The 18,207-nt window shown below is 39.2% G+C and overlaps 1 protein-coding gene across 4 annotated transcripts in view; it reads right to left on the reverse strand.

The window, feature by feature from the left end:
* Positions 1 to 6,830: 6,830 nt before the first annotated feature.
* CDK6 (cyclin dependent kinase 6) overlaps positions 6,831 to 18,207 on the reverse strand; it is a 462,424-nt gene continuing 451,047 nt past the window's right edge. For all 4 annotated transcript variants that reach the window (XM_074379436.1, XM_039472766.2, XM_010345323.3 and 1 more), the window contains one exon: positions 6,831 to 17,093. In XM_074379436.1, coding sequence (XP_074235537.1) covers positions 16,947 to 17,093 — 147 coding nt within the window. In that variant the 3' untranslated portion in view covers positions 6,831 to 16,946. The remainder of the gene's footprint in view (positions 17,094 to 18,207) is intronic.

An 18,207-nucleotide genomic window follows, 5' to 3' on the forward strand; every position in this document is an offset into this window, starting at 1 on the left:
TATAGTTTTCACTAACTGGGTGGCTGGAAGCTGGAGCTGGGTAGGGCACAAAGATGATTAAGAAAAACCCCTATTGTAAAAAACAAAACAAAACAAAAAAATCGCTATTGTCAAGGAGCCTGTTTATAAACCCGTAAGGGAGATAAACACACACAGGGCCAAGTTTACCGCGTGGGATATCATAATACTGGCACTACAGTACTGAAACTTCAAGGAAGATGATCTGGGCTCCAGAGAAGATAAGTTTTATTTAGTAAGTATTTATAGATAATGCGACCCCTCTGGGCTCACCTTGCAAGTGTCATTAGGAAGTAGTTGAAAATCAAATAGGATCGTCTCTGGACTCTTGAAAAATGGCAAAGTGGGGATTATACTCATTACATACAAGAACATGCTTTAAAATCATCTTTCCCAATCTCTGCCTCCCTCCCTGCATTTTTCATGCTACACTGTATGACAGATGCGCCCAACTCCCATTTACTGTCTCAGAACTTTTCCAAACTCTTACATGCAGCCCTTGGTGGTTCTGCTCCCTACAAAATGTTGATTCTTCCTCAGTAACCCACTTTCCAAAATGAGGCCTCCAGTCTCTCATTTCTCCTCCTCCTCCCTTACCCCTGACTTAAGCTGGGGACTCTGACTAAAGACAAGCTTCTCTTTATGCACAGGAGGAAGAGGAGAACTTGTGAATATTAAGTTAATCTTTTTTCCTGGCTCATTTTTCATTTTTTAAATATTCTATGCACTTGACTGATATTATTTTTAATACTCCAACATGATAAGCATGATAATACCTGTGAGAGAATATAGGTTTTTTTCTTCTTCACCCCCTTCTTACCTCCTTCACTTCCTTAGTTGGCTGATTTCACAGAACACAGAGGTTTTTAAAAATACGTTATAAGCCAACAGAAAGGTTGTGTTTCCTTTAGAAGTCTCTCTCTCTGCCAATGTACACAGCCCCTCCTGGATGAAACATGGATCCCTGGGGAGGACAGAGAAACAGGAAAATGACCAGGAGCTGTGGAGATAATGAAGACGGCAAGAGCTATCGGGAGCTCATCTGAGTGGACTCCATAAAGACCAAATTAGTCCAAGACTTCTCAGGATATAATTCAGTCACAGTAGAATTTACACATTCTCTGCACATGTGTGATCTGCTAATAAATACACTTCTCTGCTATCAGGGGGCCTATATACCCTCCCAAATGTTCTGGGCATAACTAAGAGATTACATTCCATTTTGGATGAGAAAAACTGAGTCTAAGAGAAGCGAAGTATTTTGTGCCAACTTCCACAGCAAGACTGAGCTCAGGAGTTGAAGGCCAGCCTGGGCAACAGGGCAAAACCTCATCTCTACAAAAAAATCTGCCGGGATTGGTGGTGCATAATAGTTCCAGCGACTTGGAAGGCTGAGGCAGGAGGATCACCTGAGCATGGGGATGTTGAGGCTGCAGTGAGCCATGTTCATGCTACTTCACTCCAGCCTGGGTGACAGGGTGACAGTGTGAGACCCTGTCTCAAAAACAAACCAACAAAAAAACTGTGAGTATATACAGTATCGCAGTACATGCAACAACAGGACGTATTGGTTGAGCCTTATGAAATTGCTGATAAGCAGTAATTTCTAACCTATGAGAATGGCAATTTCATATGGTTCAACTTTTTACATACGTATACTTGAAACCTTCACTGCTGGTTACTTCATACTGGTATTATATATAATAAAATCCACCAGTTGAAAATGTTTACTTTGATGGGTGTTGACAAATGTATAGAGGGTGGGCATAGGAATTTTTATTTCCCACCGTATTCCCTTCTTTCCTGATTTATTTTATTTAATAGGACTGCTCAACTAATCAATTCCCTTTGCTCCGATTCCACACTCACCATGTAACTTCTGGATGCAATTTTGCCTACATGGAGAGAAAACGATGAGCAGCAAACATGATCATCTTGTGCTCCTGACAACTCTAGTTTTCACTGTAAAATGTTTTAAAAGGATGTTTTTTTAAAAAAGGATTTGGATCATGAAAAGCAAATAGACATTCATTTTAATTAATTTTCCTCTTGTAAACCCCAGGTTGAGTACTATTACTGGATAAAGGCAGTGGAAGCTACCAAGGAAAGTGAGTCAGAAAGGAAAGTTCCTGGTGCTCGTGAGGGCGCCAACTGAATCAATGGGTTATAATTTCACTGTAATTTTCCTCTTGTTCCACCCTTGTTGAGGTGACTCACAAGCTATAAACATTCTTGGGCAATTATTTCAGGATGGCTTTGTTAGCGTTTGAAAGAAAACATCTTTACTTTTTCTTTTAAAAATCAGCTTTATTGAGGTATATTTCATATATAATAAAATCCACCAGTTTGATGAATTTTGACAAATGTGTATGATCATGTAACCATGACTACCATGAGGATATCATTTTCCATCTCTCTAGAAAGTTTCCTTTTGCCCTTTTGCAGTTAATCCTATAACCTTGCTAAATTTATTCATTCTGTTAGCTTTTTTTTTTTTTTTTTTTTCTTGGTAGAGCCTTTGGAGTTTCTGCATAGACACTCATACTGTCTTTGAATAACGAGAGACTTGCCAGGCATGGTAGCTCATGCCTGTAATGCCAGCACTTTGGGAGGCCGAGGCCTCCAAAAAGTGTTTTTCCCACACCACTTACCTAACATCCAAGTTTATTATAGTTATTTGTTTGTTGCCCCTCACTGGAAAATAAGCTCCATAAAAACAAGACATTTTGTGTGTTTTGTTTCCTGCCACATTCCCAGTGTCTAGGACAGTGCCTGGCACATTGTGGTGCTCAGTGAATAGTTACTAAATGAATGAATGAATGGTTTCATCACCATATCTGCCGGTCTGTTTGTACCTGTACCCACAGCTTTACCTGCCCTCCCATTAATCCTTTTCTCTCTCAAGTCCAGCTCTTCCTCTTGTTCTCCTGGCCCCTTCCTCTCCCCCTTCTCATCACCTTGGCTTCTGTTATTCCTTTTCACCCTCCGTCTCTCTGTTTCCACAATGGACTGTCTTCCATCTCGGAAAACAAGAATTTTCCTTTGACACCACATCCTCCCGGAGCTCTACCTCCATTTCTCTGTTCTAGTTTATGATTTAGCTTCTCAAACAGGCTGTCTACATCCTCTGTCTACCTCTCTAACCTCTTCTCTGACCACTCCTCCCCTGACTGAGTATGCTCTAGTTGCCTTGATGTTCTTTCTGCAGACCAAGCCTTCCCACCTTAAGGCTTTCACTTGCCTTCCCCTCAGCACCCCACCTAGCTGCCTTAGTTGCAGAGTAAATACCAAAGTCTGCGCATTGGCCAATGCAAGTACTTTCCACCTTATAGCATTTATAGGACTTAGACTTATCATAGTGTAATTATCTTATGCGAATATTTATGTTAGCTCCATGAGAGCAAGCATCTTGTTTTGTTCACTGCTGTATTTCTAGGGTTTGCTGGTGACCGGAACAGTCCATTAAGTGATGAATGAATGAGTGTATGAGTTTCCAGTGATGAGATGACTTAAAGCTAGCTGCTGATATATGCAAATAAATGCATGCACGGTACTGCCCTTAGAAGCATTGTTCTTTTTTTTTTTTTTCTTTTTGAGACTGAGTCTCACTCTGTCACCCAGGCTGGAGTGCAGCAGCACAATGATGTCTCACTACTTGGACCTCCCTGGCTCAAGCCATCCTCCCACCTCAGTCTCACGAATAGCTGGGACTACAGGTCCATGCCACCGTGCCTGGCTACAGAGTTTTACCATGTTTCTCTCTCTAGGTTATGATCCAGATATTTTGAAGGCCACTGTCCCAGGCACAGTCTCGCCAGCCTCCTGTCCCTCCCTGCCTGCTCTTTTATAAAACTACTGGCCTATGGGCAAAGTACTTCTCCTTGTGAAACTGGAAAACATTGCTCTTTGTTTTTAAGTCCCATCAAGCATGATTTCCATAAAACTCCTTCGCTCATCTCCAGGTGATTAGCAATGAGTTACACAAACCTTTTTCACAGCCTCTTTTCTTTCTTGTAAGCTTCTGAAAGGACTGCCCATTGCCTTACTCATTTTTGTAACTTCAGTGCTTAACATAGTAAACTAATGAAGGTTTAATAAATAGTCATGCACTGCATAATGATGACCTGCATGTATAACGGTAAGATTACAATGGAGCTGAAAAATTACTATTGCCTAGTGATGTCATAGTGTAACACATTACTCACGTTTGTGATGATAATGATAAATGGCTATTACTGATTTATGCATTTACTATACTATACTTTTAATCATTGCTATAGGGTGTACTTTTTTTCTTATAAAAAATAGTTAACTGGGTTTGGCCTGGTGACTCATGCCTGTAATCCCAGCACTTTGGGAGGCTGAGGCGGGAGGATCACCTGAACTTGGGAGTTCAAGACCAGCCTGACCAACATGGAGAAACCCCATCTCTACTAAAAATACAAAATTAGCAGGGTGTGGTGGCGCATGCCTGTAATCCCAGCTACTCTGGAGGCTGAAGCAGGAAAATCTCTTGAATCTGGGAGGTGGAGGTTGTGGTGAGCTGAGATCGTGCCATTGCGCTCCAGCATAGGCAACAAGAGCAAAACTCCATCTCAAAAAAAAAAAAAAAAAAAAAAGAGTTAACTGCAAAACAGCCCGAGGCAGGCCCTTCAGGAGGTATTTGAGAAGGCACTATCAGAGGAGATGACAGCTCTTTGTGTGTTATTGCCCCTGAAGTCCTTCCCGTGGGACAAGATATGGAGGTAGAAGATAATAATATTGATAACCCTGAAGCTGTGTAGGCCTAGGCTAATATGCGTGTTTGCATCTTAGTTTTTAATGAAACAGTTTAAAAAAATTAAAAATTGGCCAGGCGCGGTGGTTCAAGCCTGTAATCCCAGCACTTTGGGAGGCTAAGGTGGGTGGATCACGAGGTCAAGAGATCGAGACCATCCTGGTCAACATGGTGAAACCCCGTCTCTACTAAAAATACAAAAAAAAAAAAAAAAAAAAATCAGCTGGGCATGGTGGCACCTGCCTGTAATCCCAGCTACTCAGGAGGCTGAGGCAGGAGAATTGCCTGAACCCAGGAGGCGGAGGTTGTGGTGAGCCGGCGGAGGTTGTGGTGAGCCGAGATCATGCCATTGCACTCCAGCCTGGGTAACAAGAGCGAAACTCCATCTTAAAAAAAAAAAAAAAAAAAATTAAAAATAGAAAAAAATCTTATAAGTTATTTTTGTACAGCTGAGCAATGTGTTTGTGTTTAAAAATAAAGTGTTATTATAAAAGAGTCAATCATACCCTTGAAGTCCCAGCTACTTGGAGGCGGGGGACTGAAGTGGGAGGATAGCTTCAGCCTGGGAGGTGGAGGCTGCAGTGAGCCATGATCGTGCCACTGCACTCCAGCCTGGGTGACAGAGTGAGACCCTGTCTCAAAAAAAAAAAAAAAAAAAAAAAGGCAAAAAGTTTAAAATATTAAAGTTTATACTCTAAAAAATGTACATAAGCCAAGGTTTATTATGGAATAAAACATTTAAAATAAATTTAGTGTGGCCTAGGTGTACAATATTTATAAAGTCTACAGTAGTGTAATGGCCTAGATCTTCACATTCACTCACCATTCACTGGCTTAGCCAGAGAAACTTCCAGTCCTGAAAGCTCTGTTCATGGTAAGGGACTGATGCAAGTGTACTATTTTTAATCTTTTATACCATAATTTGACTGTAGCTTTTCTATATTTAGATACACAAATACTTACCAGTGTATTAGAATTTGCCTACAGTATTCAGTACTACACAGGTTTGTAGCCTAGGAGCCACAGGCTACAGCATCTAGCCTAGGTGTGCAGTAGGCTATACTACCTAAGTTTGTGTAAATACACTCTATGATGTTCTCACAGTGATGAATCCCCTAACAACTCTCCGACTGTATCCCAGTCATTAAGCAATGCATGATTGTTGAATGAGTTGTTTTTTTTTTTTTGGAGACGGAGTCTCGCTCTGCAGCCCAGGTGGGAGTACAGTGGCATGATCTCAGCTCACTGCAATCTCTGCCTCCCAGTTTCAAGTATTCTCCTGCCTCAGTCTCCTGAGTAGCTGGAATTACAGGGGAGTGTCCTACGCCTGGCTACTTTAAATGTATTTTTAGTAGAGACATGGTTTCACCATGTTGGCCAGGTTGGTCTCGAACTCCTGACCTCGTGACCTGCCAAAGCAGGCCTCCCAAAGTGCTGGGATTACAGGTGTGAATCACTGCGCCCAGGCAGGCTCATGGCTTTAATCCCAGCACTTTAGGAGGCCAAGGTGGGCGGATCATGAGGTCAGGAGTTCCAGACCAGCCAGACCAACATGGTGAAACCCCATCTCTACTAAAACTACAAAAACTAGCCGGGCATGGTGGTATGCGCCTATAATCCCAGCTACTCAGGAGAGTGAGGCAGGAGAATCACTTGAACCCGGGAGGCAGAGGTTGCAGTGAGCCAAGATCATGCCATTGCACTCCAGCCTGGGTGACAACAGAGTGAGACTCTGTCTCAAAAAAAAAAAGGGCATGAGCCACCGTGCCCAACCAATTGTTGAATGAGTTCTGAGGTCACTTAGCTGCTATTTACTTTTTAAACACTGGAAGCCTCTTAATGTAAAAGTTTAAAACACATTCTTTCTATCACATGGCCAGGTTGCAAAGAAGCAAAAAGGAAAAAACAAAAACAAAAACATAAAAAAACAAAGAAAAAAAACATTCTGTTAAAACTTGCAATTTAGTGAACTGTTACTCACTACAGTTATACTCACTTTACATTCAAGTGAAAAAGGAAATAGCCAGGAGAGTAATTCATCTCCAGAAAGCAGTTTAAAATTATTTATTATTTTTATTTGCTACCAATATTTTTATTGTAAGAATTACAAAAGGCATGACAAAATACAAACTATTTTCTCTTTTTGCTTCATTCAATTTAACTTTCACATAAGTGAACACATTGGATAATGATATTTCAACACCAATTTTTGAAAAAAACAATGGATTTTACCATCTGACAATAAATACCTAAATTTGCATTCTAGCACCCAGTAAGACATCCAGTTTCCAAAGGATTATTGGTATGCAGCCCTCTGAATTTTCTGACATGTTACCTTTGCCACTGCAACAGAATCACTACTGCAGTTCTCCCTCTCCCAATAAATCAGAGTAAGGGGCAGGCAAGAATGGCTATCTGACTTCAGAAACCCAGGGTCATAAAGCATCCCTTACTTGAGCTACTTTTAAAAACACATTTTTAATGATAGGGTATGTAACAAAAGTTTTGGTGGTCCTTGACTGACATATTTTACGTTACATATTTACCTTCTTTTCTATTCTCCCCCTCAGATGAGAAGGGTCTAGATAAACTGGCCTATATTTTCATTGGCCTCTTGGGAAGGGAGCAAGAACACTTAGCTCAGAGCACTCTAAAGACAGTAGCCTTAGAGATAAGCTTTCTTTCTTTCTTATTCTTTTGCTTCAAGAGGGCTTTCTGTGCGGAATGGAGGGATGGTTGCTAGAGTGAGAAAGCCCTTCCCCTCTTGCTATGTCTATACCTGAGGCCATTTTTCTTAGAGGGCAAAAATGTTAGAATAGGTAGGAGGATCCTTGCTTTCAGAGAGCTGTGCTGTACCCACAGGGTGGACCTGACAGGCCAGTGTGGTAAATCTCAATCTTGTGTACAAATAAAAGAGAAGAAGCAACATCTGATGCCAAGTCACCTGCCAACATTCTTAAAAGACTGTGTTCCAGGCAGTGAATTTCCATACTGCTTCTTGGGTCTGCAGAACTCAAAGCACCAAAACAGAGCCTTCTGTAGCAATATAAGCAAACGGAATAAGAATAATTATGCACCTTTAAGGAACATGCACCCTTATAAGTCTGTACCCTGATATGAAAATAGCAGAATGAGTTTCAAGTATGAAGAAATACAGTAAAAGTATGGCCTGTAGGTGGAGAGAAAACAGCAGCCTGGAATGTGGTGTATATTTTTGTTTAGTTTTTCTCTTGGTACCACAGCCAAAACTGAATGCTCTGTACAATGACTTGGTTTAAAAATCAAGATGCATACAAAGATGCTAGAGGCATTTCTAATGGGTGCCATGAGCAAAGTCTGTGCCCAGCATCAGGAACCATCTCTTGATGAACCTGGCTAGCCAGAGGTCAAGTTAGGAGTGGTGGCCAGGCCTAGCCAGGCACAGCTGTGGTCCCTGGTGTGGAGGAGGATGGAGAGCACCATGTGGACAGGCCAGGATGGTGGCAGGGAGCACTTTAGTGGTAGAGAGGAAGAGATGCAGGGGACAGGGATGCAGAGGTGTGGGGATGTTGGTCATCTTGGGCTGGTTCACACGGCCTAGATTAGTATCTGATACACATAATTTCTACATTTCTAGAACTGTGATTTCAAACACAGCAATTAACAAGTCAAAATTTCCAAATTAAGAATTTTTTTTTTTTTTTTTTTTTTTTTTTACTTTCAAAACACTTTCTATCATAAGTCAGAAGGAAAAAAGCTTACTGTATATGACACAGTAAGGTTTCTGAAACCTAGTAGAAAGCTTTAACCAGGCCCTATGGCAATGCAGAAACACTAACACATTTTACAGTGAAAACCTACTTTAACACATCTTACAATGACAATCCTATAAAACTCTCTAGTTCTAATTTGCACTCTACGGGAACCAATATTGTTCTTTTCTTAACACATACTGCTTTTCTATACCAAACACTTGCCCTTTAACCTTCAGATCAAAACCTCAAATACCCAAAAAAATGCAACAAGCTTTTGAGGCGTTGGGAATTGTTGGTTGCTATAATAACTTTGTCGGTTATTATACAGGCAATCCTTGCTTTTTATTACCGGGCTGGATTGCTTCTGTATACAGCCAAGTTGCCTGAAGCATGGAAACTTGGACTTCTCCATCTGACACGTTCTGGAAGCCTCAAGGCACAAGCTGACAGTTCTGCTTCTACAGAAAAACTCTCACACTGCTCTCCTCTCAACAGTATTGCCTGTTCCCACTACTGCACATGACACCTACGAGGGCACAAATCACGTGAAGGAAGCTTCTTCATGAGGCCGGACAAGAGGAGGCACCACCTAGGCACCACTCTCTGCCTGGCATGTACTCCGAGAGCCACCTGGCACAGTTCCTAAATTAAGACATATCTGAAATGCTTTTCTACCTTTAGTTTTTATTTTTGCTGTATTTTCACAATCTATTATATGCATACTTAATAAAAACAACTACAAAGTACTTTAATTCCTTTACTTAATGATAAAACATCTAGATACCCAAAATACTACATCTATAGATTCAAACCTACTAATAATGTTAAAAATGCATGCAGCTTATTTGGGGGCTTAGTCTAATTTTTACTTTCTTAGCTCCATCAAGACCATGACAATGAACGTTAAATGCAAGTTCTAACACTTTCTGCCTTCAGTTGTACTTTCACAGGACTAGTGTGATTCAGAAATAAATAATATACATGAATAATAATAGAAATAATTTATGCAAATGTAGAACAACTTGAAAAATATTCTCCACCTGTGAGGTGCTGTTCCTGGGGGTAGCTGATGCTATAAGTTCCATGTACTAACTAATATATTTACTACAGGTTAATAGGAAAACAAATGAATAAAAAGGAGCTATGAGATACATGTATATATTGTTGCGAATACAAGATCAGAATGAAAAGATATACCATGCACTCGGAGATTCAAGAAATGCACTACCGCTGGAATCTGTTTCATTATTCAGACTTTAAAGTCAAACTGAGAGTTGCTGGTGATCACAGAAATATTGCTAGCTGATACATATTATTGCATTTCATAAAACTTAAGATTAGAAACTTTCAAGTAAGGGTACAACGGGTATCTTCAGAACTTTAACCTAAGCACATCAACGGAATTTGGCTAGGAACCACAGAGAGTTAGAAATTAAATAGCTGTGTGGCTCGACGTTTGCTGATTAGTGCTATAGTCATAGTTCTTGGCAGTCAATCTGTACAGTTACATGTCCCCTTTGAGAAAAACCTACATTTGACAATCCAAACTCCTAAAATTGAGAAAGTGTTGTGTGACCAAAGCCACACAGAAGATTCCTCTCAACATGAAAATCCCCTGCTACATGAGATAATGTTTACATACCTTTAATTACCTGACAAAGAAAAGAAAAGAAACTGATAGCTAAAGAATTAGGAGCTTTTGCCAACTGAAGACAAAGCAGAAAATAAACACCTTTTCAAAAAGAAAAAAAAAAAAAAAACTTTTCCAGGCATATCTTTCACTATCACATATGTAGAATGATGGAAAATAAAAAAATAAAAAAAAAATCTTTCCTGCAAGTATACATCTTTTCTTAAAAAAACAAAAACAAAAACAAAACACAAAAACTGAGCTTAGCGCCTGAGAGATGCGGGGTAGACAGCTTCGCACACAGCAGCTGCTACAGCATCTCTTTTTACCCGAACTTTCGGAGAATTGTGTTGTACATGCACAGAAGACACCCGTTTGCTTCTAGGGACATTTTTCTTCCTAAGATTTGCAGAACAGGTGCCTCTGAGACAGCAGCAGGGCACTCTGACCTCGGACAGCAGCCCGCAGAGCCGCACATCATTTCAGACACCAGTAGGTGAGCGGGAGGCGGGGCCCCAGCCGGCCACGCCCACTGCCACTCCTGCCGAAGGGGCAGGGCCACGAGGCAGCGCACCCGGAAGGCTTTCAAGTGGGAGTCAAGTTTTGAACACGAGCAAATAGAGTTAAGACTGGCCACTGATAACAAACCCGGGGGTGAAATTCGGCCTTTCACATGGGGGCTTTAACTGGACTCTAGTTCTTGGGAGCAGAGGAGCAAATGAGGCGGGGGGATTTCTCTGTGGTCTTCTGACTGCCTCTAGTGTATGTGGCACTTTGGTTCAGTATGAATTACTGAGACTCATCTGCTTGCCACTCTGGAGGAAAGTTGGGCACGCACCGTCGAGTGTCTGCCACTCAGAAGGAATAATCTGCTTTCTGTGGTGCTGTGCTAAGGAAACTGAAAAACACTGCAACGTCCGTCCCTACTAAATTTCAAGTGACACTGTTGTGAGGAAGGTGACTCCTAAAATTAATCATTTGGGGGATAAGGAGTACTTAAGTAAACTTGTGAATTTAAACAAATCTCTGTATAAAGTTGCCAAAAAACTTCAAAAGTGAAGAAAATACATAAGTAGACACACTCCTATGTTATGCTCATATTTAGATTTTTTTTAAAAAATTAGAGTTACTTATGAATTTACATTTGTGATTACACAAACGTAAAAAAATCACAAGGTCTTTTGGTATTTTAGGGCTCTGTTTCAATATACCAATTCTTCAGACAAAAGTTTTGTTTACCGAATTACTGATGTGTTATTTATTTTGCTCACCTGATCTTTAAATTAGGATTTTAAACTTTAATCAGTGTTGAAAGGCCACCATGCTAGTGAATGTGAAAGCAGCAGAGAGGGTATGTATGTTATAACTGGGGCCACCAAAGGAGTTTTATACTTCTAATGAAACTATCCTGTTCACAGATGAGGGCTGCCTTTTTAGTAAGAAAGCCTATTTTACTTTAGAAAAGTAAGGTAATTAGGTACCTCAAAAAATGTTTCTTGACTAAATGACATGACTATGCTTTCTTTACTTAAATGGTCAAAATGAGTGTATTATCCATCCTTAAGCACAATTCATTTGCAGACAACTGTTCAGAACCTAGATAACAAGTAAAATAATGAAGTTACAGAACATTATAAAGACTAGTAATCACCCCAAAAAAACAAATGCTAGGAAACAGTTAAATATGTGCAGAAAAATAAAGTTAGAATGAAATCTCTTTTAGAAGTAACTCTTTAGTATTCATCGAATTTGTTTTTCTCTAAAAGTGGCATCTTGTGGAATATACTGGAATAAAACAAGAAAGCTCATCTCTTAGGACAGTGTAAATTTTTAGAAAGACTTTTGCCAAGAAAGCCACCTTCTTTTCCTACCATATTAACTTCAAATTACTGTAATAATATTTCAATAGATGCTCGAAAAGAGCCTGTATTTATTTTCAGGTGGTTCTTCTTTTCTTCCTAAGGCTAGACAAGGTAACAATATGTTGAAGGAAATCCACTTCTACTCATTTATCTAAATGTTATAACTTCCTGGGAATGCTAAGAAATAGAAAGCATTTTGAAGATCTGATTGGTACTTCATTAAGAAAATAAACAAAAATCCCCAGAAAGACTAGTCGAGAAAAAACATTCACAAATTGGATCCCTTCTGTTTCTACATTTCTGTTGCTTACAAAGGTCAGAAGAGAGAGAGGCCAAAGGACTATTTTTGGTTTATTTTCTGAAAAAGTACGAGATAGAAATGCTTGAGATATAGTTATGTATTAAAATTGGGTTGTGAATTGCATTGATATAGAAAGGAAGTCAGTAAGAAATGAAAATGCTAGTTTCTCATGCTTTTGAGGAAAACGGCATTTATAATTATTCTGAGGACTTAATTTCTTGGCAGGCTTTGGTAGCCTCAATAAGTTTTTCCACTGTGGAGAAGGAACATGTAAATATCTTCCTAATTATATACCCAAATGTACTTAATGGACATGATAAATGGTTTTGGGTAGTAATGTTCACTATTTTTCAAAAGTATTGGTGGCATAGGAAACACATGCCTTTGAAAAATTTATTTTTATTTTTTCAATGAACATTCTTAGGCATGTGTAAGAAGTACTGCTTGATGTGGCTGCCTCTTCCCTTGAAATGAGAAAAAAAGTACAGATGATTTCGTTTTGCTTGGAACAGTTTCTTCATAAAATTTGTTTTTGACCATATTAATCCCACAGTTGCCAGATGACCTTAGTATAAATTCTTATACTTTTTTTATAAAGAATTTTTCATAAGAATTTGTTCATAAAGAATATATCCCTCAAAATCTATATAACTTTGAAACTACCCTTTAAATACTTTCATTTTCTCCAGAATTTCCTTTATTTATTGCCCACTGTTTTATAATTTTTAAAGCCTTAGAAATCGTATACCTTTTTCTGTCACAATGTGAAACATGCATTCTTTTGAATTATATAAATATCTAAGAGTTTATAATAATATTCCAATATTTTCTTTCCAAGGTAAATATTCTGCAGTTTCTATACTAACATAATTAAGTAATTATGGTGGCATGTTAACTTTTAACATTATTTTTTCCTAGACCCAATTATGCAATAAAAGCCTGCTTTTGGAAAATGTGAGACACTCTCATGTGCTTATCATAAGAATAGTGAAATTGTCTAACACAGAATTTTAATATGTTTATGATATTAGGAAGCTTATGTAATTTAATTTCCACAATGGAACAATAATTGCCATTACTGACTTTAATAGGCACCACTTTTAAAGGAAGCAGCTACAGTTTCTTAAACACTCACTTTAAATGCATAATTTAAAATTCAAAATGTTCGGTACTATTTAAGAGTTTTCTCATCAAGATGGATAGTACCACATTCTGGAGTCAAACTATAAATTTCTCTATGGAAGAGAAACATGCTTTCTTTGAGATAGGAACATCTTATGCATTCTAAAGCTTTCATGTTGAGATTCTATTCTTAGGTGAATAATTTTGAACTATTTTTAGTAAGTCACCTGGGGCTAAATTAACATTCACAGTGTGTGCTTCCTAAGAGAAAATCATGAGAATAGAGGGGGCCGAAATGGCCCCAAGCTTTCTTCCAAAACAGATTCTTTGCACCTTGAGTTCCCATCCACTTCAAAGAAGGGACAAAGTGGGAGGCTCCAACCCATTGGGTTCTTATGCTTGGAAACTGTGTTTTTAAGATTAGGTCCTTTTTATTACTCTTTGCCGTGGGATTTCTTATGAAAGCTAAACGGACAGATTTCTCTGTTTTCCTTTTTATATGTAGGTTGTTTTGACTCCACCCTGTGCAACAGTTCCCAAAATGTCTGGGCCACCAGAACTCTAACATCAAACAGAAACTAGCAGGCACATCCTTGTTCTGGTCCTACTGTGAAATTCAAACATGATTTCAAATCTGTCACAATATTTTTACTTGTTATGAGCTGCTTCAGTGTAACCTTGGGGCAGTATGCCCGTTTCAATTAACCGCTGCCTAGCTTTTGGCAAAGATGTTTAAAACCATATATTACAGAAGAATAAGCTGTAGTCACTAAGTTCTTACTCTACTATCTGCTTCAAAATGCCCTAATGGCAATTTGTGTTGGATTTGGATTTCAGAAATGGTGAATCTGGACATAAAATACCTAAGTCAAGAGGATATTCACTCAAATGCAATAACTACAATGATGCAAGAGCTGGGGACAGATTTTTACAAAGTTCGGACAGGCTGAGAGATGCCCTTTCATCCTGTGTCATCAGAAGATAATTTACCAACAATTGAATGCCAGAATGTTGGTGCTTTAATTTTTCTTTACAAGCACTGCCTAGAAATGAGACAAAAGCAGATGCTAGAAATAAAAGTTGAGCTCTCTACTCATTTAAAATTCTAAAGAATGCTGAAAAATTCCAGTTCAGAACAGCTGCATTTTTCTTGAGTGAACTTATGAAAACATTTTTACAACAGCAAAAACTAAAGCTATGTTCACTCTAGCCATGAATACTAACCAAAAAGCTCAGGATGAATCAGTGCAGTGAGTTTTAAAATTCAATTTCTAGGCCCCAGCAAAACTGTCTTTGTATTCTGACCCTCAATCAAAGGAAAGGCAGAATTCACTTTTCCATGTGAGACTTCGAGTAGACCTGACCTTGAATGCTGTGGATTTATTATGTCTCAAGCATTTATAATGCTGACAACATGTAACCAGTGTTGTCACAATGGAAGTAGAAAACATGTGTATGGCCCATCTTCTTTATTATCTTCCTTTAGAAAACAATTTCCTGTTCCTTAAGCTACTGAATTAGAACAATGTTAAACAATACAGCAATTAAAAAAGAATAGTTCCCAACCCCAAAAGCTCTTCAGGAGAAACATCTAGTTTTTTCTCTTGTCAAGATAGTCATATAACATATTAAGCTGCAAAGTATTCAGTACAACTTGATAATGCATAAATATCATCTGAATTATTTTCTGAGTGTCGCAACAACCATTCTTGGAAAATCCTAATTCTAAACATGATCTAACTGTTGCATGCACTCTGAACTTGAGTCAGAAAGCACAGGTGGCTAAATTTCCCAAAAGATACTTTCTATGTCTTCTGGTTACTAGAGCCAACTGAGCACTAAACCACTTATAAGGCAGAGATGGTGTGAAATATAAAGGACTGTAGAGAAAACAGTAGGAGAAGGAGGAAAAGCTGTTTACAATGCCCAGGCCAGGCTGGCTCTGTAGAGAGCAGGAGTGAGCACAAGGCACTAGAAACAAGCACAGCCTGGGGGATGGAGAAAGATCATTTGATTAGAGTAACATACCCCTGAAACATGGCTAAAGACATACCCTCAGATAAAGACACTGACAATATCTTCTATAAAAATATAAAACACAAAGTAAGAGTTTATAGCAATTTATGTGCTGGTGATAAAATAAAACAAGATCCTACTCATTGTTTAGGTAACAAAAGTGAACACCAGCTAGAAGGACTGCATTAGAGTGAGAATATATGGGACCCTGTTAGGTTTGCAGAATTGAGGCCATAAACCATAATCTGAGACTGTGAACTTATGGAAGGTTCATTGAAAGCAAGCTAACAGGTGGTGCATGGAGACAGCTTAAGCAATCTGTTACTGGTTATACAGTGGTAGCAATATATTTCAGAAGTGCTGGGAGATAGACAGGATGGATACTTTGCTATCAAGGCAGTGTGTGGCAGAAAGTACAGTGTAATAGATGAGGAGAATGTAAAGGTCACTCCTGTCTCTAGTTAGAGTGAGAACTACTCTCCAAACCAAAACAGGAAACAATATCTGACACATTCCTAAAAACAAAAACCAAATAACAACAACAACAACCACGACTGAGAAAAAAAAAAAAAAGGAAAAAAAAAAAAAAGGTAAAGGAAATAAAGGAATTTCAAACTAGGAAATATAGGCTATTTTTTAAAACCTATCTGAGGTACACTCCCTAAATCTATAGCAAGTAATAAAAAGCTTATAGGGTATTTTCCAAAAGAAATATTGAAGCACGATTATCATATAGAAGGTTAAAACAGACTTAAAATAAGTAAATTCAGCATTTTGAAGACTAAATAGAATGCATGCACATCTCTTAAAATATACTAGAATTTTTTATCCTTTTTGCTGTGTATATAAAACTTCATCTTTTACTGCTAGCAAATTTACTGCTTTTGGCCAGAAAAGAAATGCTGAGGACAAGGGCTTTACTTTCTGATCTGAGAACACCATTTTGGTGAATCACCTTCAGTGAACAAATGACTGTTATTTACCGGTCACCTTGAGTCTTTAAAATTCAATTATTCTTGTTGTTTATAGAAAGTAACACTTTAAGAGATCACAGAATCTCTCTCTCTCACACACACATATGCACACACACACTCAAAAGTACCAAATCAGGCCCGGCAGCTGCAGAGAGATTACATCATAACTCAGCTGTGCCTGGATTACCCACTCCACACTGGCAGCATTCAAGGTTAGAAAAATGAAATGGCAGCACAATTGGTCAGCAGCTTCTCTTCTGGAATTTTTCCAGGTTCTTGAAACAAACAGACAAACAAACAAACAAATGAACATAAAGCTGCAATCACTCTTGCATTGATTTCAAAATAGTAAACTAGGCGGTTTCCTTGGAGAAGCAGAGCCTGTCCAGAAGACAGCAGCTGGAAGGCCTCCAGACAGCAATTCTCCACAGCTCTGTAGGGCTTGCTCAGGGGGACCCAGAAGCCACCAAGGGTGTTCTCTGCAGGATCAGCTTAAGGCAGCTGCTGAAACCTCAGGCTGTATTCATCTCCGAGGTGTTCTGGCTGGGAGGCAGGTGGGAATCCAGGCTTTCTCTGCACCTCTCCAGGTCCTGGAAGTATGGGTGAGACAGGGCGCTGTAGGCAGATATTCTTTTGGCTGGGTTAAATGTCAAACACTTCTGTAATAAAGAAAAAAATAATTGGTTGATACAGAACATATCAACGTAAATAATGTACTTACAGAGTTATCCTTTTTTTCACTACCATGTGTTAAGTGCATCTAGACTGGGAATGAATATTTATTTAAAGGGACACTAACTAATATAGAGACAGTACTCATATATATCCCTAATGTATAAAATGCCCCTCAGAAGACGACCCTTTAGGTGCCTATGGACTGTTTCTTGCCCAGAATTTCCCTCTAAGCCATTAAAGTACGCATATAACTTTATTTAGTAATACTTACAGTGCTAGTAAACTTAGTGCTACAGTCAGAGACTTCAATGTAACTTCTTACCCTGTCCCAAGGCTACATCACGCAGAGACAGGGATGTCTTCCTTCTAATTCATATCAAGGTGCCACATGGCTAGCAGTAGCTCTCCCAGGAGACCATTAGCTTCGGTTTGAGTCACTAAACTCTATTCCATACGGACAGCTCAAGAGTAGGGTTACCAAAGGTGAATGAGCTGGTGGCTGCACTTAATAGGCTCCTGGTCCTGGTCAAGTGGTTTGGGCAGTTTGGCTGGGCTACTAAGGTAGAAGGTGAAAGGAGAGAAAGGAAAACCTTTGCAGTAGCAACAATCTCTATTCCCAAACTGTCCATACCTAAATTAGTCTGAATGTGTCCCTAATCTCAGTCTCATTTCCTTCCACCCCTACCTCAGGTAATCTTGTTCCTCAAATCCTCTTCCTCACCTTCCATCAACACCTCCTGCTGGGTGCCAAGCAGGTGGCAAGCACTAATTAATGATGAGTAAGACCTCTTCAGGGCTTCTCCATCCTAAAGTGCACTGGGTATATGAAATGTCTATGCATTCCAGTCATCTATGTCATTTACAGACTTCATGTTATTATGGTTAACGGAAGACCTCTTCCACTTAAGAGGTCTGCATAACCATGATATTAATAGGACTGCTGCTCACAATGCTAGTCAGGTTCTGACTGGATTAGGGACCTCTCTTATATTCTACTGAAAGCTACTGATCTAGGAAAACAAATACAAACAGAAAGTTCCACATTTCCTTGGGTCCTCTGAAATCGAACTTATCCTGAGCTCTCCATCAGTCCATGGT

The sequence above is a fragment of the Saimiri boliviensis genome, chromosome 10 (genome assembly GCF_048565385.1).
Source record: "Saimiri boliviensis isolate mSaiBol1 chromosome 10, mSaiBol1.pri, whole genome shotgun sequence".
NCBI lineage: Eukaryota > Metazoa > Chordata > Mammalia > Primates > Cebidae > Saimiri > Saimiri boliviensis.